Source organism: Syngnathus typhle, linkage group LG16 (genome assembly GCF_033458585.1).
Source record: "Syngnathus typhle isolate RoL2023-S1 ecotype Sweden linkage group LG16, RoL_Styp_1.0, whole genome shotgun sequence".
NCBI classification, from domain to species: Eukaryota; Metazoa; Chordata; class Actinopteri; order Syngnathiformes; family Syngnathidae; genus Syngnathus; species Syngnathus typhle.
This window is the reverse complement of record NC_083753.1, coordinates 8,103,447-8,126,232: the sequence shown is the minus strand read 5'-3', so window position 1 is coordinate 8,126,232 and position 22,786 is coordinate 8,103,447. Positions and strand designations below refer to the sequence as shown.

The 22,786-nt window shown below is 45.6% G+C and overlaps 1 protein-coding gene across 4 annotated transcripts; it reads right to left on the bottom strand.

Annotated features, from left to right (window-relative positions):
- Positions 1-762: 762 nt before the first annotated feature.
- lclat1 (lysocardiolipin acyltransferase 1) lies at positions 763-22,708 on the bottom strand. 4 transcript variants are annotated; one of them, XM_061301544.1, is made up of 9 exons: positions 22,425-22,708; positions 20,289-20,456; positions 20,005-20,203; positions 19,799-19,945; positions 18,995-19,111; positions 18,369-18,885; positions 17,227-17,293; positions 14,631-14,901; positions 763-874 (listed from the first exon to the last, which is right to left on the bottom strand). In XM_061301544.1, the coding sequence occupies exons 2-7, from the start codon at positions 20,454-20,456 to the stop codon at positions 17,254-17,256; spliced, it is 1,188 nt and encodes a 395-aa protein (XP_061157528.1). In that variant the 5' UTR covers positions 22,425-22,708; the 3' UTR covers positions 763-874; positions 14,631-14,901; positions 17,227-17,253. The 4 variants fall into 4 exon arrangements, with proteins under 4 accessions (XP_061157528.1, XP_061157527.1, XP_061157530.1 ...); XM_061301543.1 differs by having other exon boundaries at positions 14,636-14,901; XM_061301546.1 differs by lacking the exons at positions 763-874; positions 14,631-14,901 and adding exons at positions 16,456-16,613; positions 16,679-16,780.
- Positions 22,709-22,786: the final 78 nt, after the last annotated feature.

The following is a 22,786-nucleotide window of genomic DNA, read 5'->3' as shown; positions in this document are numbered from 1 at the left end:
CCGGGGCAATTAGGCCCACAAAGAAGAACGTCTCATTTTTTTTTACTTTTTGTTTTTTTAACTCAAATTCACCCCTTTTGTGTGTAGCTAAATTGTATTTAAGGGGGGAAAAAGTTGAAAAGTAGCAAGTCAAAGGAAGCAGGGGTGTTGCTTTGAGGGTGGGGTGCTCATAACGTGTGGATGGAAGGAGGAGGAAGCGATGGCAGACCACCCCCCGCCCCCCTTTCATCCCCCCTCCTGCCGGTCCCTGAATACAGCGCGTCTACCGGATCCGGCCAGGATGAAATGTCATATCTCAGAGTGATCCTTATCTCTTAATCGCTTCCTTTGTCTCGTCCGATTCCCCCGGACGGACTTCCCTCCTGCTTTGATGTGTCAGGGACCGCTGGGGGTGGGAACTCTGTGCATTTGTCTGTGTGGCTTTTCGAGACTGGTTCTGCTCAGAAATAATTGGAGGCCCGAAGGATATTCAGATGCAAGGAAGGCTACCGGAATTGTGCCATACTTGCATTTCGGATGGCAAATAAACATTCGTGGCGGTTTCTGGTTGGAGTGATATGTGTGGCCTCGTGCGACGATATTCTCGGGGCTAGCTATCGCTTCCCCAAAATGGCGTGTGAATTGGTTTTCCATTGGCATAATGAAATATAAATGACTGGGAAATTACGCCCCCTTGTGGTGACTTTTTTTTAAAGCAAATGATCCCAGTTGTCATGACAAATGTGTTTCTACATGCTATCATCACATCACTTTGTCTACTTGCCTTTTTGTGTCCGTGCAACATCCGGAAGGCTTTGCTCCTAAGTGATGGGGGCACATTGTCTGCCCCCCTCTGGTGGCCGGATGCGACAGCACAGCTTTTGTGTGTGTGGATCTGCGGGGGGGAGACAATCAAAGCATGTTTTTAAGTGAGATACAATGAGTGATAGACAAAAGCAGCGTAAGCGACAACGACCGCCACTTACAGGTGTCATGTGACCACTGCTTTGCAGAGCACTATTGTCACCTAGTGAACTTCGCTGGACATTGTGGGGAATCTTTTTTGCTCACGTGACACTCTATTTAAGTTATTTAATCTATCGTATAACTTCTGAGTAGCCAGAACCTCTCATAAACCGAGTTACGTTTCCTGTTCTATGGTTATCATCACTCTTTTCCTTGCTTGTCAGAAATAAGAATTCAGAATTTGCTGATATTATATCAAGTTGGACAACAAATCTTCCCAAAACGTACTTCTGCTAACAACCAATGTACTACTTTCCTATTTGTAGGGCTTTGGGTTCACCCCTGATGCCAAATGGCCAAACGTTGGGCAATATTCCAGCCGCCGGTGCCTCTCTGTGTATTTTCCCAGTTTAAACCAGCAAGCAGAGAGAGAGAGAGTTCAACTATTCCAGCTCATTTGGTCCAGATTTTGTATCCTATAAGCTTGAATCAACCTCTTCCACTTGAGTGATTGTCAAGAGGCTGTGTGTTGCTTTTGGCATGGCCATACACAACTGCATACATTTAGCCAATTTAGCCAAAGAACGCTTCGGGCATTGCGGAGTGAGCTCATGAAACATGTGGTCCGGGGGTAGTTAAGACCCGCAGTCACGAGCCCGCGGGGACCGCCCGGCTGTGTAAGTCTACACCGATCATATACCTTTAGTGCACGGCAACAACATGTGCAAGAAACATGCTTGCTAAGTGCGTGCGGCGGAGATACACGTCGACAAACAAAACGCATTGGGCGGAATCGGACTTGCCGGTTAAGATTGAGTCTGCAAAATGTTTGCATGAGGTCACTCCACAACATTGTGTGTGTGTTCAATAATGTGTGTTTGCGCGTGAGGAAGAGATGGGTCTTTTACAGGCCTCAGTGGGCACACTAAGTCGTGACCCCGGCGGTCCGGCCCGCTATCCATCACGCTTCTAAAACACTCCTTCGACTCACTCGAATTCACTTTGAAGTGAATCACGGTTCAGCGAGCGAGCGGTCGCTATCCCGCTGCTCGGAGACAGACGGAGAGACAAAACCAGTCGGCGTCGGAATCTCTCTCGGCGTCACGGAAAGGAACAAGCGGCAGATGTGGAGAAGAGCGCTGTCGTTGTTGCCCGTGCTGCACTCGGTGACTAATTAAGTGCCTCGATAATGACATCATGGTGGAGGGGAGTGAAGTGGTAGGTCAGCGTCGGTGTTTATACAATTACATATTAGTGGTGTGTGTATGTTTGGTCAGAGAACATTAGTTTCCTCCCTTTAGGTACACGTAAATACACTTTGACAATCCGGCACCTGATGCTACATTACTCCCTTTGCTAGCTGAGCCATGAAGTCAAGGCAAAGAAAAAAAAAGTTTTTCCCTGCTGCTCTAAGTCTCCTCTACGATAATATTTGAATGAATGATGAAAAATAATCACACACGCTACCGCCGTTACCCCTTCATGTCGCAGAATGAGACTCCAGAGTCTCCCCTTTGCTGCATTATTTTCTCGCCCATAGTCTCCTCTTGGATAAAAATAGAAGTTATGGGAAACAATCTGCAGGAGAACATATGTTTAAAAAAAAAAAAAAAGTATTCCAGAGACACATTCTTGAGTATGATGTCAATCCTCATCAGTAATAAACATGTTCTACAAGTCGCGCTGACAGGAGGTTGTTTATCTGCTCCCCGTACACCGAGGCTAACACGGGGGTCTCCCCAGCTTTCCAATCCTGACCTCGAGTGTGAACCCCCTTTCCCAGACTGCAATATCAGGCTGCGCCCTGAGGAACGCCCTTGGGAGCCATGTTATCCCCCCCCCCCCTCGCACCGCACCCCCTTTTTTGACTGCGCCTCTCTCACCACCAGGAAGCGGGGGCCTTCTCCCGTGCGTCTCGGACCGCAACGTTTGACAGCTAATATTTTTCCGACCAATGCGCGTCGGTAATCGGCACTTCCACACCGGGATCCCGTTACGACCTGTCTTGAGCGAGCCAGCTGTTCAAACAAGGTGATTAATTAAAGGAATTCTGTTTGTAAAACAATCCGTGACCTCTCGCGCTTTCTCCACCATCTCACGCTCTACCTTCATCGTCCTCATCCCCTTCACGCTTTGTTCCCGCTCCCGTCGGACAATTTATCCAGTCTGGTTCAGAGTCTAGTCAGGATGCGGACCATATTGAATCGAATCGCACTTTCATGTAACTTAAATCTTACAAGATTATGATTTCTTTTTTTTCCCCTGAGAGTCAGAACAGCCAATCGGTGAAGCTGCTCTAATCATTGACATGTTCGAGCGTGCATCATTTCCCACTCGGAGATCTTCCACGTTATTGAGACAAACATGTTGATTAAAGGCACAGCTGGCCGAGTCGTGCGTGCGCGAGCGCAAACCCGATAGCAACCGATAGTGAGTGCGGGACGGCCGCCGGGAAGGATGAGAGGAATTTCTTTTTTTTATGGCTCGCTGCCTTGTAGCAGGTGTCCAGTTCTTGGCAATTCCACAGAAATGTAAGCCACCCGGCTCCTCTCGTCCTTCCCGCCATGTTTTTATCATTCCGTGAGATGAGCAGGTGCTTGCGATTCATCACGTAACTCCCAACAGACGGAGGTGCTCGCTAACCAAAACAGCAGTCTCGTCCTTTATCTTTCTAGTCGTTAATATTTGGGGATACATCAAAATGTCTCTATTTAAAAATAATGTAATAATATATAAAAAATAAATAATATATACACATTTTTAGAAAGTTCAGATTTAAAAAAATAAAAGACATTCAATCATCGGAAGCTTGGAAAAAAAAAAAACTTGCAAAACATCATTGCACAGTGAGAACGGCAAAAGCGAGAGAGCGCCGCAGAAGAAGAAAAACGCCAGCTCGAGACGTAAACAGCTGGGGCCGCACCTCGTCCACATGAGCCGAGCGTGCACCCGCTGCTCTCAAACTGCAGTCTTGCGCGCAGATGTTTCATCACAAGACACAAAAGAGGCCATAAACCCACTCCCGCCAAAAAAAAAAAAAAAAAACATTGCACACACGACCTTACATATGCCTTGGAAAGCGCTCTCTCCCTAAAAAGCCATCAGGGACTTTTCCAAAGTATTTCTATGAGGAGTCTGGGTTTTGTCCTGGCTTGTGCGGAAGGACTTGGTGAAAGAATTAAAGCCGGGATCTGGTCAAGAGGCCTCGCTACCTGGTTTACTGAACAAATCCAGTCTACCCCATCTGGTTAGTTAGCGTTCGAGGTCACAAACACAGCTGAGTACCGAGAGCTGAAACCAGAAGCGAGGGACTTGAGTCACATGACTTGAGTGACTTGAATTTGTTGTTCATGAGACTTGACTACACTTTTGGACTGGAACTGGACTTGATAAAAACCTGAAACCAGTCCAGGGTGTAGTCCAACTATTTTTTACACACAGTCATCTGGAAGAGGCTCTTGCAACCCTCGGCAAGGCCCAGAAGACAGACGGAGTGACAGACGGACGGATAAATCAACCACATCTATGATCACTCGGGAAATCGGATCGCCTTGATTGCGGGGAAGGCCGGACGACATTCCTTGCAGGAACACGGCGAACAACAAGAAACATGCTAAACAGTTACAGAAGTGCATCTGTGGGAAGTCCTAATTCAATTTGCCAGTGCCACTAACCCCCACCCCCCCACCCCCCCGGCTTTTCAGGACTGATCCAGATGCCACATTCTGCACCGTCTGAAAATGATTCACAATGCATGCCGGGAAAGAAAGCATTGCGGTCGTCTGGAGGCCACATTTTGTTGGGACGTACGAGGCCTTTGCTTGTAACGCAATGCAGAGGAGGGTGACGTGAAAGACTTTTCATCAGATCCAGGAATGGGGGAAAAAAAAAATTTATCTTGTGATCAGTTTTGGTCAATTTGTCCTGCAAAAAATATTTTTGGCAAATTTTTTGATAAAGAATTATCGAGAAGGAACATAAAAACATGAGGTGGTGGAAAAAAAAAATAAAATTGGGCTGGATGTGTTCCATCTTCTCGGCCAATCTCTGGCTGCACCTGTGATGACAACCCTTGTGTGCACTCCATTGATTGTGTAAGCTGGAATGAAGGTTAAAGGTCAGATGATGTAAAGCTTCCCTCAACTTGTAAATCCACAACAAGACACACAAAGTCACCCCTGCACTTGGTGTCCTCCGGCAGGGCACGGAGGGGCCCGGGGCGGAATGAATCCAACGTGCCCCGCCTCCATTTGCTCTGCAGTCTCAACCTCAAACTCACCCTCACAACACTGCCCCCCCAACACACACACACACACACACACACACCCTCAAGCCCCGCTCACCATTCCGCACAAGTGTGTTGTTTCAAATCATAATAGTAACCAGACTGTAATCACATTATTGCACACATGGTGATTTTTTGACAAGTGGTGGGAGTCATGTGCTGAGGCTTTGGCAGGCTTTGCACACCACTCTCCCAGCTGTGAGCTCAGACGCGCCCTGCACCCCCCCCCCCTACCCTAAACTCACACTACTACAACCATTTCTCAAATTGCTTTGTTCCACCCGGTTTAATTTTGATCAAATCCAGTTCCGACACTTAGCGTGTTACACATCGATGTGGCATTCATGTTACCACCGTGACATCTTAAAGACAAGCTAGTCTTTGATAGCAACCACAACAAGAGTTTATAAGTAGATCCGATGTAAATATTGTAAACAGGCCGACAGGGTGGTCAGACGCACAAACGTCTGGGTCGCAAAACACGCCGCGCAAATATCCGTCCGGGTTTGTGGTTCGACTCCAAAAATGATGGATGATTAGCGATCCTGCAGATGGGCTGCAGTCAAGACCACTTAGTTTAAGTCCAAACTCGAGTGAGGTCGAGGCCAAAGAATGTTGCAGTCAGCCACCTCGTGTCATATGTTCTTGTACTACAAGGTTCAACCTGGTCGGATCTTTGACTCTTCACTTGTCGTCACCTAATACGTTAGCGATGATTGAGCTTGTCACAGAAAGTTCAAATGTGGAAAATGCAAATATTCAGACAATGGCTGGGTCACATCCAATTGCACATCAAATTGAGATGGCAGGAAAATGCTTTTTTGGTCAACTTAGAGGTCCCAAAAAAAATTCCACAAGATGCCTGGTCAGACCCAGGAAAAGCCAAATTTTTTTTTTTTTTTTTTTAAATCAATTAATCAAAAAAGAGGTCCACCTTTCTTTGATCTGATAGAACCAAAAACTGTAAAAATAAAAAAGATTAATATTAATTAAATAATATAAATAAAATTAATTAAATTGAATAACAAATTAGATTATATACTTAATTCTATTCATAGATAATTGATAATATTTTTAAAAACATGATTTTATGAGCGGCATTAGGTGGAAAGTTCTCATACACAGAACGAGAACTTTGACTGCAGTTTCATACATCCACTATGCAATCCTTACGTTGTCAAAACCTACAGGTATGTCAACATGGGGGATGAGTATTATCCTTCGACTTTATCCGAATAGGCTGCGGGTTCCCGTGACTATGTCTTCATCATATGTATAAACCCGATTCATTGAATTCATAACAATCCCCTCCACGAGTGTGATGTAATTAAACAATATGAGCTGATGGCCCACATTGCTTGAAGCTTTCATCAGAGGCCTACGATTGTACGCTGGCGGGAATGTATTACACCAAATCTGATAAACATTGTGTTTTTATGTCGAGGACACATTGTTATCGCAGGATCCTTCAGTAATTTATCAGCATTGCAAAAAAAAAAGCTTTTCTAAAGCTTAAAGGTCGCTCGGGCTGTTGTAGGGGAGGACAAACTCAGCGTAATGCGATTAGACCGGCCACAATTATGTCATCAACGAGGGGAATTTAATCATTTGTGCAAACAAACACGCTATTTCCCGTGCACAGTCAGAAAAACGATAAATGAGACACCGATGGAATACTTTGACAAATCTGCAGGTTAGCAGTCATGCACGGTGGTCCGACATCAGATAATACTCCAGGAATCCCCGGAATGGTTTTGCTTCACGTTCCCTTCGGGAGCGGGAAGAAGTAAAAAAAAAAAAAAAAAACAATTGTGGCAAGCCGTGGAAATTTGATGCCTCTTATTTGAGAGGTGAAAACATCACGCCATCAAAAAGTTGAAGAGGCAAAAGCAGATAAAGCGACACGTCTGCAGAGGAGACGTTATCTCCTCTACGACAAAAACAAGGCAGGCAGCCATCTTTACTGCCGCTTTACTGTCGAAATTTTGATTTTTATAATTATTCATTTTAAAAACTTTAATAATACACAATTCTATCGCATCAATACGGAAACCAAAAAAATAATATTTGACGACACGCACTGTTTGATGCTAGCCCGGGAGATTTGACAATTTTTTGTTCACCTGAGTGAAACAAAAAAATGAAAGACAATAACTCTGCATGGGCCACACGTGCTTCGTTGCTTTTTCCTATTTGTCTGTTTTGCATTTGTGGCTGCATTTATTTCAGAGCCGGAGAGGCTATGCCAGGCCTCAGTTAGGACGCAGGCTATAATTTCTCCTCGCTTTGATCACGCTCATGTGTGTGTGTTTTGATTCCGAAATATATGTGAGAGCGCACGGTATACTGTGATACCTAAAGGTTACACCAACAGTTCAAGTCAATGTATGGACTAAATTACAGTGCGGCTCAGCTCCGACGTTGCCGTGGAGATTGTATGAACAACGTCGGCCTTGACAAAGGAGGCCATTGTGGCCGCGTTGCACAGGTGGTGGTGATTTTTGGCGTCTGTTTACTGTCGCGCGGACTGATTTTTTTTTCGCCGCGTCGGCCTCGCGTGCGTCCGACTTGAACCTTTCTGAACTTTACGCCGCTCTGTCATTGAGGTTGACTAGGATAAATTTTAAAAAAGCAAATGCGAGAAAACGCCCTCGTACTCTTGAGATACGAGTTTCAATCATTCCGTGACCTAGCTTGCGATTCAAAAAGCTTATGACGGTGCACCGAGTATGTTACGGCGTTTCAGAAGTCGTCATTAAATCGTGCAGGTGTACCCGTGAGTGGATATTGAAGGAATTTTAATGTCTTGTTTTGGCATTGACTCAGTGGAAAACATAAAAAGCCGCCTTAGTTGAAAGTCATTCACCTGCATGTGACCTCGCTGCGCTTTTACTATCTCCAATAAGGAGCGCTCTTCGTATTATTATTAATGTCGTGAATTAGAGGCCTTTGTCGTAATGACGAGGAGGGTTGGAAAAAAAAAATGGGGGCTATGAGGTTGCGGTGAGTTCAGGCTCCCCGCCAAGTGACAGTACACAGACTGAACCTTTAAGAGGGACCATCAAAGGCAGGTCAATTAAGGAAGCGGACACTTAACGAGAACCTTTGAGCTGCGGGAAAATACGGGAAATCTCATCCGGCTGACTCAAAAAGTGACTCACGTGCGCTAATCCGCTTCAATGGTCCTCTGGCGGGAAGCTATCGCTAAAGTAGCTAGCATAGGTGTCTTTAAGTGAAGACAGTCGGCCCCAGAAAACAAATACGAGCGGTCGTGACATTTATTGGATGCAAGCGGATACGCGGCCGCGATGAGAAGATGAAGGCGAAGAAACACTCTGTAATGAGCGTCACTTTTTTGGCCCGAGTGTCGCGCGACTTTATGTGACGGCGTGTAGCACCCCGGTGGCCACTTTGAGTCACTTAGAGAAGTGTTGCAAAACCGAAAGCATATTTCGCCTTCATATCTGAGCTCGGCTATCTCCAATCTAGCAAGCAAGGTAACATGCTGCGCTGTTTGAGCTTGCGCCGGACCCACATGCCAACGTATCTGCCGAGCTACTTGTCCAGATAGCGGCGGGCGAGCTGTGAAAACCCACGCTTGGCAAAGATGCAGGCCTCGGGGGAGATAAGATTAGTATAAAAAGAGATAAAAACACAGTGATTGCGAGACTGGACGCGTTGAAGACGAATGGAGGAGGACCTTTGATTTGGCCGACTAGGCCTCGAGTCTTTCCCAAAAGCGCCATCGGCTACCTTTGGCCATAAAAGGAAGAGTAGGATCGCAATCTGATGCTGTCACGTAACAATCTTTACAGTCTACTGGAAAAAAATTTCAAAAAGAGTCAGCAGGCGTCTGTGATAAGACGTAGTGTCAAAAACTCTCCGGGCTGTCACACGAGAGATTTTTGTCAACTTAAAAGTGGATTGTTGTCTCCGCAAATGATCTGTGGACACTCATCGGCGATTCGAAAATTTAAAAAAAAGAAAATCTAACCGAGACGCCAGCTTTTATGACAAGTTCATTGTCCACCCAACTGACTTATGGCAGCCATCTTGCTTTTGACCTTTCACCCCATCATGGCTTACATTATTGTCTATTGACCAGTTTAGCATTTTCAATGAAGATAACATTGGCTTGAACTTTGAACTGTGAGGCACTGCCAATTAAAAAAAAAATCTCCTATTAGGACAGGAACTACATAAAGTGGCTCCGCTGACCTTTTTGGAGTCGCCACTCCTTCTGGTCCCGCCTCACGTTGGTGGTCTGGGTCCGAGAGGAAGATAAAAACGGGATGGAAATGGCAAAAGAGAAAGAAAAACTAGTTTGGCCCTGGACGATTTGCCTCAGCTGCAGATGTGGTCGTAAAGAAGGGAGGGGAAAAAAAAATCTCTATAAAGTTATAATTATCCACATGAATGCCGCGGAGCATATGCTAAAAAAGACATGCTGGAGTATGTACTGTTCTTAACTCAAACATTTTACACCAAATTTCCCAGAAAACAATTCTTAGCTCCCAATTGAAAAATAAAAAAACTCTCTTTAAATAATGAGTCATTTAAAATATATTAAAAAAAAAAGAAAATTCAAATTGCACTTATAATCCATTCAAGAAAGTCTGCCAAAAACACAATTGTACTAAAACCAAAGCAATATTTCGAATAGGAAATAATGCAACCACAATTAATCTGTTCCAAAGTCCGGAATCTAGCACTTAAAAATACAAAGGAAAAAAATGCATTTAATACCATTATTAAAGATGGTGATCCTAGAACCAAACTATGAGATTTACTGGGTTACTACCTTTTACCTCATACTTCCCATTCATGATTCCAATTTAAGTCGATGAAGTCATTTAAATAACAGACCCTAAACCAGAAGCTCTCGCCATCCACTTTTGGCAGCCGGGTCGAAATGTGTTCGCTCTTGTATGCCGACAAGTGGTTTGTATCAGCTCAGTTTACCTAACAGTATATTTCCCCACGGGAGATGTGGAGAGATAACCAAATAAACCTTTCAGGGCAGGAATGTTCCCCAGGTGGGTGTTTTACTGAGCTAAATTTGGTATTGGATGTAAACTTTTGTCATTCAAACATCGCCTCTCAGGTGTCGTGCTTCCTTTACTTAATGGCGGGAATTCTTCTTTCATGTCGCAAGTGCTTTTTGAGTTTTATGGCCTCCGGGAGAGCGGCCCAACCTCAGCCGAGGCTTGCAAAAAAAAAAAATTGGGATTAAACAAAGGGTGTCGGTGGATGGATTGCTGAATATGATCATTTATTGAATTTCGGAATCATTTTGTCTCGCCCTTTGATCGTGTTTGTACAACGATTGGCCATGAACGGCCTTTGAGAGTTTTTTCGAGCGTCTATGAGGAGGCTTTTGTTGGGGTGGCGTGGCTTCAAAAGTTTTTACGGCCACCAGGAGAGTGGCCAAACTCCACGGAGGCTTGCAAAAGAAATTTGTGATTAAACGGAGGGTGAGGAACTGGGAGGAGTGGCTTTGTTGTCCCAGCTGCGGACTCGGACCGACCGCAGTGCGGCGGAGCGTCCCTTCGCTTAATGTGATAAGAGTTCTTCGAGCTCAAGAGGTGCAGCCCACACTGAGTTGACGCGTGGCGCCCGGCTGTGGCGGACTCGTCATCATCATCATCTCCTACCAATTACGGTGCATTTGTGATGATGTCATGTTCCAAGGTTATAGTGGGATTTCTTTTCTTTTTTTATTCTGGTTAGATTTATTTTTTTATGTTTGAGTTTTAAATAAATACTTAAATTTAGTTTTGCTCAATTTTCATTTTTATTTCATTTTATGCAGGTTCTTTGTTTTATTTTTTCCATCTTTTTTAATTTTTAGTTTGTCTTTTTTTAATATATATTATTTTGGTCTTTTTTGTGAAAAAAAAATCGGACATTTCAAGGCTACATCGCTCAGCCCTTTCCTATGCACAGGCAGCATTTATCCAGGTTACTTTTGGGTTCTCGCCATTCAACTTGTGCCTCCTGGATGTGCCAAACAAAACCTGGGAAAATCTGTTTTTGCGCAGCTGAAAGATACAAATCGCAGATGAGGTCTCTGGTGGACCTTGTTTGTTTGCCTTCTTCTGCATACTTCTACTGCTGCTGCTGCAAAGCGCTCGATGCCAAGCCCACCCAGACTCCCCCTCTTGACGTTTGCATCCGACAACGTCGTCAACAGCGCAAAATCACTTCTGGCCTGACTTCCTAATGACAACCGTCTTTCCCAAGAGGATACGCGTGCACGTATGCTATGCACCATGGCGGCTAATGGCGTAACCACAGCATGCGCTAATCGCGGCATTCAAAGCAAAAGATGACATGCTTTGGAAATTCCCCGACTCTGGTCCAATAGAAACAAGCTTGTTTGTGAATCAGCCTTAAATTGTGATGCAAGAACCAAAATAAGATTATCTCCCCCCCCCCCCGACAACTTCATCATCGAATCTCAAGTGTTAGCCGCTTGTCCACCCCGATGCCCGCCACGGAGAGCGGTAAAGAACCGAAACCAATGGTGCCCCCACGTCCGTTCGCCTCCCTCGGACCCCTTCGCCCAGCTCTCCCGTCGCTGGGCGTCGGGAGAAAGGAAACGGACGAAGGATTTACTGTTGGGTCCTGACTTGTACACATTCCTGGTGTTGTTTTTCTCCCCTCGGCCCCCTTCGGCCATAGCGAAGGCCTCTAAAACAACAGGCTGTCAGGTTGAGACAGCTGGCTTCAAACGGCTCCTACACAGCAGCCCCGCACCCACACGTTCCCAAGCCTCACCATGGAGCTCCGTGCATGTGTGTGTGTGTACGTGTGTTTAAGTGTTTGTTTGGTCTATGCAGATAAGTAGGCCTGCAGACCACTACACTTAACATTTAAGCCTCTTTGGCTGTGTTCCACAGGTGGCGGAGGAGCTTTGAAGACCTCTCACGGGCCCGTCCAGGTGTGTGTGGGCCGACCCCTGCTAACCCCCCCCCCCCTTGTCTGTCTTTTTGTGATCTTCACATGTGGGAATCCCGGCCGCAAGAAAAAGGTGAGCGGCAGCACTAATGGGATAATTGTTTGCACTCTGCCGCCCCAAATGAGGTCACGGCTCAAGTGTGGTTCTTTGCGAGGTCGGGAAATCTGAAGCAAACGTCTCGTGTGGCGGTATGGTGGGGGGGAAAAATGTTGCTAATCTGTTCGCTCATTTACAGTGAGGCCAGGTTTGGTGCTTGCAAAGGCTGGGGCATTGCATTCTGGGATGCGGAATTTAAAGGCGATCCCTCAAAAGCAGCCTGTAAATGTTAGTTTTAGTTTCTTTGACATCAACTGTTTAGCCGTCTCTAATTGGAACATGGTCCCGCTCTCTTCTTCTACTTCTTCTTGTCTAAACACAGAAGAAGACATGCGCGGGGGAATTGTGGTGACATCTGGATGAGCTCATCGAATGTACGGGCCAGGGAGGGGGCGCCTTCAAAAAGCCCACCACCGCACACACACCCAAGCGGGATTTTGGGGCGAGGAGTTAAAAAAAAAAAAAAGTCTTCCAGAAAATATATTTGGGGTAATTAATTGTTTTGTTCAAGTAAAAAATAAAAATGATTAAGTTCATCTTTGTATACTTAAGCTTTTGCTCCTCACTTCCAAGCACTCGGGTTTATGTAGATGTACCAAATGAAGTGTCAAGAGGACCACCTGGACAGCCAAAGGGGGCTTTTAATTTGGGGGGGGGGGGTCATCAGGCTGTGTGGTCCTGCCGACAAGTCCGGACAGTATTCACAGAGTTCAGTTGTCGGAACAAGCAAGGCTTGATACATGTTCTTGGTCTGGACTGCAGTGGGAGAAAGACGGCGAGCGTCTCTCATCTTTTTCTTCTCAAGCTATCATTTGGTGTCATCCACCTGCCAGTCAGCCCCCCCTAACGCTATACTTTTCAGCTTCCAGCCCACCCGCCGACTTTTAGCCAGTCTACCATTTGTGTTTGGAAGCATAAAAGAGAGTTTATCATTGTCAGCCCTGCTCACCTGAGCCCTCGCCACTTCCTGACACAGTGTCAGAGGCCCTTTGGCCTTACTTCTCCCCTGCCAGCGTCCATCCCTTCGCACCTCGCCCGGACCGCCCGCCGAGCGAGAACATTTCCCTGCTCCCTCCTTGCCGACAATGGAGAAGCTTTTTACTCATTAGCGGATGACCCTTGGCCCGGGGCCACATTTTAAGAGGCTCTACTTGACTCCTGACAAGGCCGCCAACAATCCAAACATGTGCGTTGGAAGAAGGGCGAGCGAGTGCGTGCGTGACGGCGGACGGACGGACGGACGGGAGACAGACAAGTTCCCTAACTAGTAGCGAAACCCCCTGCGCCGCTGCTTCCTCTCATCACAAGATGGACTCGAAACTTAACCGAATGGAAAACTGGATTTGACCGGCTCGGCAGATCCAAATCCACTTTAGACAAATAAACGACTCGCTCAAATTAGAACTAAAAGCTGTCCGTCGCTCGACGTTAATGAGCGAGTCCGCCAGCACCGTTTAAAACCACCAACGCTCGGTCCGGCACGACTACAAAGCTGTTTTTATTACATTGCCCCTTCCCATGTCGCTAAATAAGGGAAGCCCTGGATCGGAATAGCATGTGTGATGTATGGGATTAGGGTTTCCTTTGTGTGTTTTCTTTGCTCTCTCTCCCATGGATGCTGGATGTTGACGTCACGGCACGGAGCCGGCGCTCGCACGAGGTGCTGACAGCATTATTGACGCAGGGTCCCTATTGGGTTGGTGCGTTAAAATATTATACGGAGCCTGGGTGAGCGACAACTCTCCTTTCACCTGCTCACACTCGGGGAGAGAGTTATTGCTCCGTTTGTTCCCGCGCGCGAGCTCGACGAGGCGAACGAGCAGTCGGGGTGACGTGCGTGGAGTGTTTGAGCCTCATCTGCGTATTTTCACCTGCTGCGAGCAGGAATAGAGAGAGAATAGAGGGAAGTGGGACGTACACGTGCAATTAGGGAAATGTACGCTCTCCCGCCTGCTCCGTTTAGGATCTGGAATATTTTTCCTAACGGTTTCAAGATGCAGTCTTTTGGGGTGAAATGGACTTTTTCCACTTTAAAATAAACACTTGGATAAAAGAAAAGAAAAAAAAAAGGGGGCAAATGTCGTCCAGGTCTACTTCTGTGACATAAAATCAGCGGAGTTGTACAATAAACAGAGCAAGGAATGGAACTTAGTGTCGCTAAGAGGGATTTGTTTTGATTTTTTTTCACAGAGCAGTACAATACGAGGCATATCAATAATGAGTAGTCAGACAATTTAATTTTAACAGGCTAACATAGCATAGCACAACAACTGGGTGTCTGCCACCACTCAGGTGGATGCTTTTCAGGTTAGATTATCATTGAGGGAAAAAAAAAAAACGTACCTCACCAAGGTTTCACTGTATCGTTGTTAGCTCCACTACAAGACTGGCCGGCACGTAAGGGGTTAAAGACAGCCGCCAACATCTGCACTCGCCGCGGTTGGCTTTCAATTAGGAGGCCCACGGTGGAGCCAAGATGGCGGCTGTGGGGTGGCGTTGGAGGAGGTCTGGCAGGCCACGTATTTCACAGGGCCGACATGTGGCCTCAATGATAGCGTCCAGAGGCGCACTCGTCTCCTATGAAATATTCAATCTGGCTCTGCGGACGGACCACCTGCGAGAGGGACAGAAAGGGAGTGAGCCCGGAGAGAGATACGATGCCCCGGCACGGCAACCGACACACTATTATTATGACTATTATCATTTCGATGCCAGTACCACCACCAGTACCGCCACTCTCACCACAATGACTACCACAACCACTACAACTGCTACTCTCACGAGTGTTAATTTCACCAATCCTATGCTAAATTAATTAGCATGTGACTAAAAGTTGTTTTGACACTGGGACCACAACTCTAAATTTAAAAATGCAACTTTGATCATTGTCTACGCACATCAACATATGTGCCTCCGTCACTGATGCCCTAACTTCAAAAGTTATCATTCCCGGTAAAGTCTATAAAAACACACGTTTGTGATTAAAAAAAGAAAAAAAAAAGAAAAAAAAAAACAGCCAAAAAGAGGCCTGCTGGTGCTTGTTCTCTCCTTTCAGAGCCAGCTGTTTATGTGGAGCAGCTGGCCTGCACTCTTACAATGTAACGACAGGGGGTGCTGCTGTGACAGAAAAGATTGCTAAGCGTTTTCAGACGAGTTAATGGACAACAGCGACGTCGTGTGGATTTGTCTTGTCATTGCAAGACAAAAGGGTTATAGGTGTTGGTGCATCATCATAATAGTGTGCATGCATTGGTGTCACGACCTAAAACAGCCACAGGGTGGCAGTAGAGAACTGCTGTCGTTTACTACTACAGCGATTCAAGGGGGGGAATGCATGCCAGTCATGTTTCTCCCTGGAGCCACACAGAAAAAAAAATAAAATAAAAAAAAAATGAATGGCATTTTTTTTTCCATTCCCCCCCTCAAATCGTCATCCTAGGGAAGAGATTTGATTGGGTTTATAAATAGGGTCTTAAGATTATTCTCCTGCTTATTGTCGCAGAGCAGTTATAAATAGCCGAGACATCGTTGGGGAAGAAACGACAACATCTAATGAGAAAATGTGCTCTTCAACCTTTACAAGCTATTCGGGTCGAATTGGATTTTTTTTTTATGGGTTGACAGCAACCTATAGGTGTCTCTTTTAACCTCAATTTTTATTTTAGAGTTTCTCCGGAATCAGCTATTATGTTTCAAAATCAACCCGAACATGCTATACGGGTGTGTGGAAAATGAACAGTATGTAAGAAGACTCCACCTTTCGTCCCAGAAAAGGAGAGAGAGCTCCTGCTTTATAATTCATTGCAGTCTTTTTCACTTTGTCCCCACGTAACCTGATTAAAAGCGTGTGGTGTGATGAGCAGAATGCATAGTTAAGCATGTTAGGGCCTTTTTGAGTTTGGGGAGGGGTGGATTTTTTTTTAGTGGGGCTAAAGCACCCCCCCTAAAATAAGCCTAGTGATGCCACTGGTTGAAGTGTATTTATAGTAAAAGACGTGATTTGAAAACTGATGTGCAATGTGATGACACATCTTGCCTTAAGTCCAATTTTGATTCTAATTCTAAATGCAAAGGATGATCCTGCTGTGTATCGGCGGCCAAAAAAGATAGAGCTGCATCAATGGGACCTTTAATTGGCACAATTCATTGTCCCAAGGGGGATATTTTAGCTTATCATTGACTCGTGGGGATGTCAACATCGTAGCTTCTTTTCCATTCCCTTAGCAGGCCATGCGTGTGCACGCACACACACACACAAAGCAGTGACATTGTGTCAGCGGGGAGAAAATAGCACGCTTTCCATTGACATCACTCCACATCCCGTTGCTAGACGACAACGGAGACAACATTTGTTACTATGGTGACCGCACTTCACCTTCAAAGCTCCTGACCTTTTTTTTTTTTCTCGCCTGCTGTTGGCGACGGAGGGGGAATGAGACCTGCGCTGTTGTGTAACACCAAAATACTCTGTCGATTCGATCCTTAAAGTATGACTAGAATAAAAAATAAAATATAAACATCAAATAAATTGCGGTGCCTTTAGATACAAGTTCAATTAATTCAGTGGCCATGCTCAGAACTGAAAACACATCTCAAGTTATCTTTTCCCTATGAAATGAATGGCAATGCCAGTAATCTGTTCTAGCCGCCTGTAAATAAATTGCAATGTATATTTTCATTCACTCCACAATATTGCAGTGTATTAATAAAATACAACGACATAATTAAACAGAAAAAAAATAGTAAAAAAAAATTGTCACACTCTCGCTTAAATACAGCTTCCGGTGCGTCCATCTTGGCCACATGGGGGCAGTATAAGCCCAAGAGACTTTTACACTTCTGAGTGCCATTATGAATCCCACTTGACTTCAAGAACTACAATGGGATTCAGTACAAATAAATGCAACGGTTCCCACGACTAAAATGTAGTACGACTCACCCTAAGATGACGCACGACATTCTTCAGTCAACTTCTCAACATCTGGACTCGAGGCTGCTCCGTCGTCCTGCAATGAGCGTTGCACCGCCAATAATTAAAGCCAAAGAAAAAGCAAAACACATTAAATGTACACAAAATACAAACACATATTTTTGAATGGAGTTCATTTAATCTGCTAGAGTCATATATTTCTTTCTCCCCATAAACTCACCACAATTACCTGAGGGTAGTCCATGTAAGAGGTCCAGCATCAGCATTTAGGAAATAACAAATAATACTAAAAATAAAAACAGATTGTACATTTAATCTGATTTTCATAACAATTGGATCACAGTGAGTGTGGAAAGCAGAGACTCTAAATTTCACCTTCTCAACAGACAATCAGCATTTTTCCTCACATCGTGGCCTCAACTCAAATTGACGCTGTGCCCTGGTTCGTCACGGGGTTCAACATTAAGACAAATTAAGTTTTCCACTCCAAGTCTGGTGGTCCTCCTGTGCCACCACTGTGGCGGGAGGGTCATGTTGTCCCAACATCCCAACACTGCCCCCCCCCAAAAAAACATTCCCAATAAGGACATTTCCTTTGAGCCTTAAGCAAAAAAAATAAATAAAAAATCAGCTTCTAATCTCAAGGAACTACTCCGGCCAACCCTCATCAGTGAGTATTTACTTTCTCCCACACCTTTGGCTTTTGTACTTGTACAAACAAGTAGCCCCACCCCCCTGGGAAAAAATCCATTCCTATGTTTTATATAAAAGCGAAATGCTACCCAAGGAGGAGGTATTCGAAAATACATTTAGATGAGTCCGAGCAGAGGATGTGCAAGTTGTATGGCTTTGCTCCATCGTGCATCGTGTAAACGCTGAAACAAATATCAATTTCGAAGGACGTACGGGGAAGATGTGGCGATCTTAAAAGACAGGTTGTCGTGTCGTATGAGTCACTCTATGCGTCATTCTGCGAGAAATTTGGTCTACTGCAATCCGTCGTTGGCGGAGGTAATAATAATAGGAGACCAAATGAGGGCTGATCACAACACGTTCCTCTCAAGCCTCCTGCTGAGGTCAAGTGAGCTGCCTGTAGGCGGACCCCAGCCACCAAAGGCATCGTCAGTGTGCCAGCTCGTCATTGTCCTCACCGCGTTTTTCCATCCAGCATCTTGTCATCCCCGTTAGCCGCCACGGAGGTCCAATAGCGATGGCAGGCCAACTCCAGCAGCTCCAGCCCACCCGCCAATTTCTGCTGGGCCACGTACACGCCCACCACTATCAGGAAGTACAACCTGACGGGAGCCCACAGCCACAAGGCGGCAAAGCACAGCGCGATGAAGCTGGTCCAGTAGAGCAGCGAAGCCGCTTTGATCAAAGCCACGCGCAGCTCCGACTTGCACGGCGGCACCCGCGCCACGCCCTCCCGGTCGAAGGCCCGCGGCTGGCCCGAATAGAAATCCTGCAGGCGGGATTCCTTTTCAGCCCAGCGCTGGCGGCACCACGACTCCAGCTCGTCGGCCGGGGCGGGGAGCGTGGCGACGGGGTAGCGCCGCACGTGGAAGTGGATCTCGCGGGGGAAGTGGCCTAGCATGAGGTGGCGCTCGGTCTGGGGGATGTTTTTGGGGTAAGCCACCGTGATGTCGTGCACTGCATCCAGGTTCGCTCCTGGGGAACACAGGCAACATTTTTTCGGGTTTCCATGTTAATCTCCACGGGAAACGATCTCCTTCTCTGGAACTGGTATCCCAAGCGTATCTTTCCGGGCGTCACTCACCTTTCCGCAGTCGCTCCACAATGAAAGTGAAGCCGGTGGTGCGCGGATGCAGCACGTGTCGGTATTTGGGCAGGTCGTGCTGGGTGGCAAACTCGTCGCTGCGCACTCTCGTGTTCTCTGTGTGAGGGAACAAAGAAAGGCTGGCATAGAAAAAAAGAACGAGAACACTTAAGCTACTGTACACAATTACACGACCCTATTGAGATGAACAAAACAGTCGCGATGACAATGCCAGCGGCGCTGGTGAGCACAAACACACATTTGTGTGAGGGCGAGACGAGGAAGCAGAGAGACAAGAGGACATAAACATCAAGACAGATGATTGTTTATTAATCAAACATTTCCCGGGGCACTCGCTAACTAACTCTACACTGACTCATTAGTCCCGTTATGTAACAGCCGCAGCTCCTTCGGGCAGGACAACATAAATCGCTCCTGTACAAAACAAGGTTTGTATGTTAATCAACTCTGTTTAATTATGATGTCACTTGACTGGATCACCCGAAATGACATCATGACACGAAAGGAGAAATTTAGCCCCGCCCTCATATAAGAAACTGAGCGGGGGAGCTTTACTCGGCTTAAGGGAGAGCTTTGTCGTTTGACATCAGCGCATTCTGGGAGTGCGATGACAAGCATTTGGTTATGCGCTAGCGCCGCTAAACTGTGTTTGCATTGCCGTGTCGTTCGGTATGTTCAAATGAGAAGGGTGAAGTGTGACTCTCAAGAAAAATCATTGCGTTGCATTAAAACATAAAACGTCCATACGAACTAAAATCCACAAATGTCACCAAAGTGGCTCACCTGTGAGGTCGGTGCCCTCGGGAAAGAGCAGCAGCTGCAGAGGTTCTCTGATGTCACAAAAGTAGTCAAGCATGTTCCCTATGTGCTCCTTGTCCTTCTCCCAGCGCCGGTGGATGAAGACAAAGCATGCCACCTGCATGGCCCAACCTGGAGAGCATCTGCGCTGTCATCAGAAGCCCTTGGAAAAGGGCCGCGTTTTGACTTACCGAAGCCGGGCACGGCCTTGAGCGCCGCCTTGAGGCAGATCTTCTCCAGGCGCAGGTAGCTGTAGCGCAGCAGGCAGCACCAGAGGAACATCCAGTCCAGACGCGTACGGTGGTTCATGATAATGACGCTACGCTCCCCGGGGACGAAGGCGTCGCCCGTGATCACCACTTTCACGCCAAACACCAGCTCCAGGAGGGACTGTTTGTGGGGGAGAGACAAAATGTCCGACTTCAAATAAAACCGGGCAAAGTGGGTCGAGTGAGAGCCGAGCCGACGTACGCACCACGGGCAGGGTGAGCCAGGTCGCGACGATGCGGTCGGTAATCCAGCGGTACCAGGCGGGGGACAGCAGCATGAGGGGTAAGACCGGACCCAGCATGAAGATGCTCCCGAAGAAACTGGCCAAGAACAAGGTCAGGACAAAGTACAAACCCCGCACGGACACAGCCATCTGCCAGGACCCCAAAAAAGAAAAAATAGATGAGATACCGCCATTAGCTTCCAAACTTGAACGGAGTTTCTCATGCTTCGCCAAACACAAAGTTGATTCCGGACATCACATTCTATACTTTGGGCTTTCTTATGAGACAAATCTTTAAGGAGCTCATGAATTTAATGAGGTCCCGAGTTAGATTAGATTAGAGATTAGATAATCCTTTATTATTCCCTCAATGGGGAAACTCCTGTGTTTGCAGCAGTACACTTAACATATACACACGCATGCGGGGAAGGGGGTAAAAGATTTAAATGAAAGAATGGCGCTGAAAAATTTAACCACAGCTAAAAAGCATCAGGCAGAACTACAAATGCACAACTAGCAAGTGTGCCATCCAATAAAGGTTTGGAATAACCTTGGCCAGTCATAAACGCAACGGCGCTGCCAGTCAATTATTGCCGAGCGGAGGTGAAAAGGGCCTGCGGAGTGTTGAATTGATAAGGCCGCGCTGACGTGCTGAGTCTAGAGCTGACGCTACGGGGACTTATTTCATCCAGCAGGTGCGCAATGCAGCTCGCACCTTTCCACCTCAATTACCGGCGTGGGCGCGCACACACACACACACACTGAAATACACAAGCACATCGAAAGCAACATGACACAGCAAGTGAAAACTCAGAGGGTTTATTAATTAAGGTGGAAAAAAAAATAAACAGCATGCAGGCAGTGCTGATATTAATAACGGAAAATGTGAGGCATGAATGGTCAACACATTTTTACGACATTTTTAATCACTGATGGAGGAAAACATTTGATTGTGCTAAATAGGTCAAAATAAAAAAGTGGTGAGGAGGTTGGGGGAAAAAAAAAAATGGACGGCAGAGATGAAGAAATGACTAATTAGTCTCAAAGTATCAATTACGCTCTTTGACTGTGCACCTAACAAAGAAGCAAAATGACCACTGGTGGGTCTTTAATAAGTAGTACATTTTTCTTTCTCAAAAGGTTTTACCTAAAAGGCTGAACGTGTCAGTGCTGACGTGCGTCGCGTGTGTCAACGTCAACTCAGGTTCAAATGCGACAACTTGTTTGATTTTATTACCTCTTTAGATTTTTGTGACCATTTTTCGAAACATGCAAGACTTGTCTGTAATTTTAAATTGCTTTGTTTTTTTATTATTGTTTATCTTGTGCATTACAGTAACATGCTGCCATGCAGTGTGTGGGCCAAATTAGTATTTTTTTTAATATCAGGCAAATTGATGCACTTCAAATATTTTCTGTAACGTCCTTAAAAACAACAGTAGTTATTCTTTGATTTATATTGCGACAGTATTTTAATAAGGCTAAAATGGATATAATGCTAAATTCTATAGATAAATATTTATAATGATGAAGTTGGACGGTCATGAAATGATTGAAAATAAAATGTCCTGCGCAAAAAAAATTCAAACTGCATATCTGTATACAGTTGTTAAAAACACAGCACACCAGAAAATAGTTCGGTTGTATTTACCTTTTATGTGCACTTTAATTTATTATTTAAGTTATTGAGAGATATTTTTTTAATCTTTATGTGCACAAACATCAGTTACGAAGGCAAAAACAACAACCTGTTGAGATTTTTTGAAGAACAGGTGTCTTGGGCGTAATTTCAACCCAATTTCGAAAAGATGATACGACGGGAATGGCTGATTCTAGTGTTGAAGGAAATACTAGCACGTGTGGTAGTTACTAAAATAGTTTAAAAAAAAATAATAAAAACAATAAATTACTATGGGCGTCATCCAAATCGGATCTGCAGTTTGTAACGTGCCCAGCCCACCAAGTGTTGCTTCGTTCTCTGGCCTCGCCCGAATGCTAAGCTAACTCGGGGAATTAAACTCAAAAGAAATAGTTTATTAGACGGTGCCATTCATATAACATGCCCGGAGACTAGCTTTCGAACACGCACGTTAAGCTGTCAGTCATGAACAAACTTACCTTTTGAAGTGCTTTTCAAAAAAAGAGTTGTAACTCTGAAGAGTCCGTCCAACCGCTTCCCTGCAACATAGCAACCTGGCTAACGGAAGCTAACGGACGAGGTGTCTCTCAGAATAGCGAGCCTTATTTGGGGCAGTAAAAAATAGATGAACCCGGTTTTCGTAATGGATTTCTTGAAAACTTTGAGTTAAAGCGAAAGTGAAATAAACATCCTAACAGTGTCGCCTCGTTGCTAACGCGACCTCTCAACTTGCTCCCTGTCAAGTTATTACAGCCGGCCTCCGACAGGGGGTGCTGTTTCGTCTATATTCGAGAGGATTACCTACTAAATAAAACACAAATGGAGAAATTGTGAAAATGTG

Coding starts and splice junctions, on each gene's coding strand:
- lclat1 (XM_061301544.1), bottom strand. CDS start 20,456: ATGGCTGTGTCCGTGCGGGGTTTGTACTTTGTCCTGACCTTGTTCTTG. Junction 20,204..20,288: donor CCTGGCTCACCCTGCCCGTG/GTGCGTACGTCG, acceptor CCCCACAAACAG/TCCCTCCTGGAGCTGGTGTT. Junction 17,294..18,368: donor ATGCTGGATGGAAAAACGCG/GTGAGGACAATG, acceptor CGCTCATTGCAG/GACGACGGAGCAGCCTCGAG.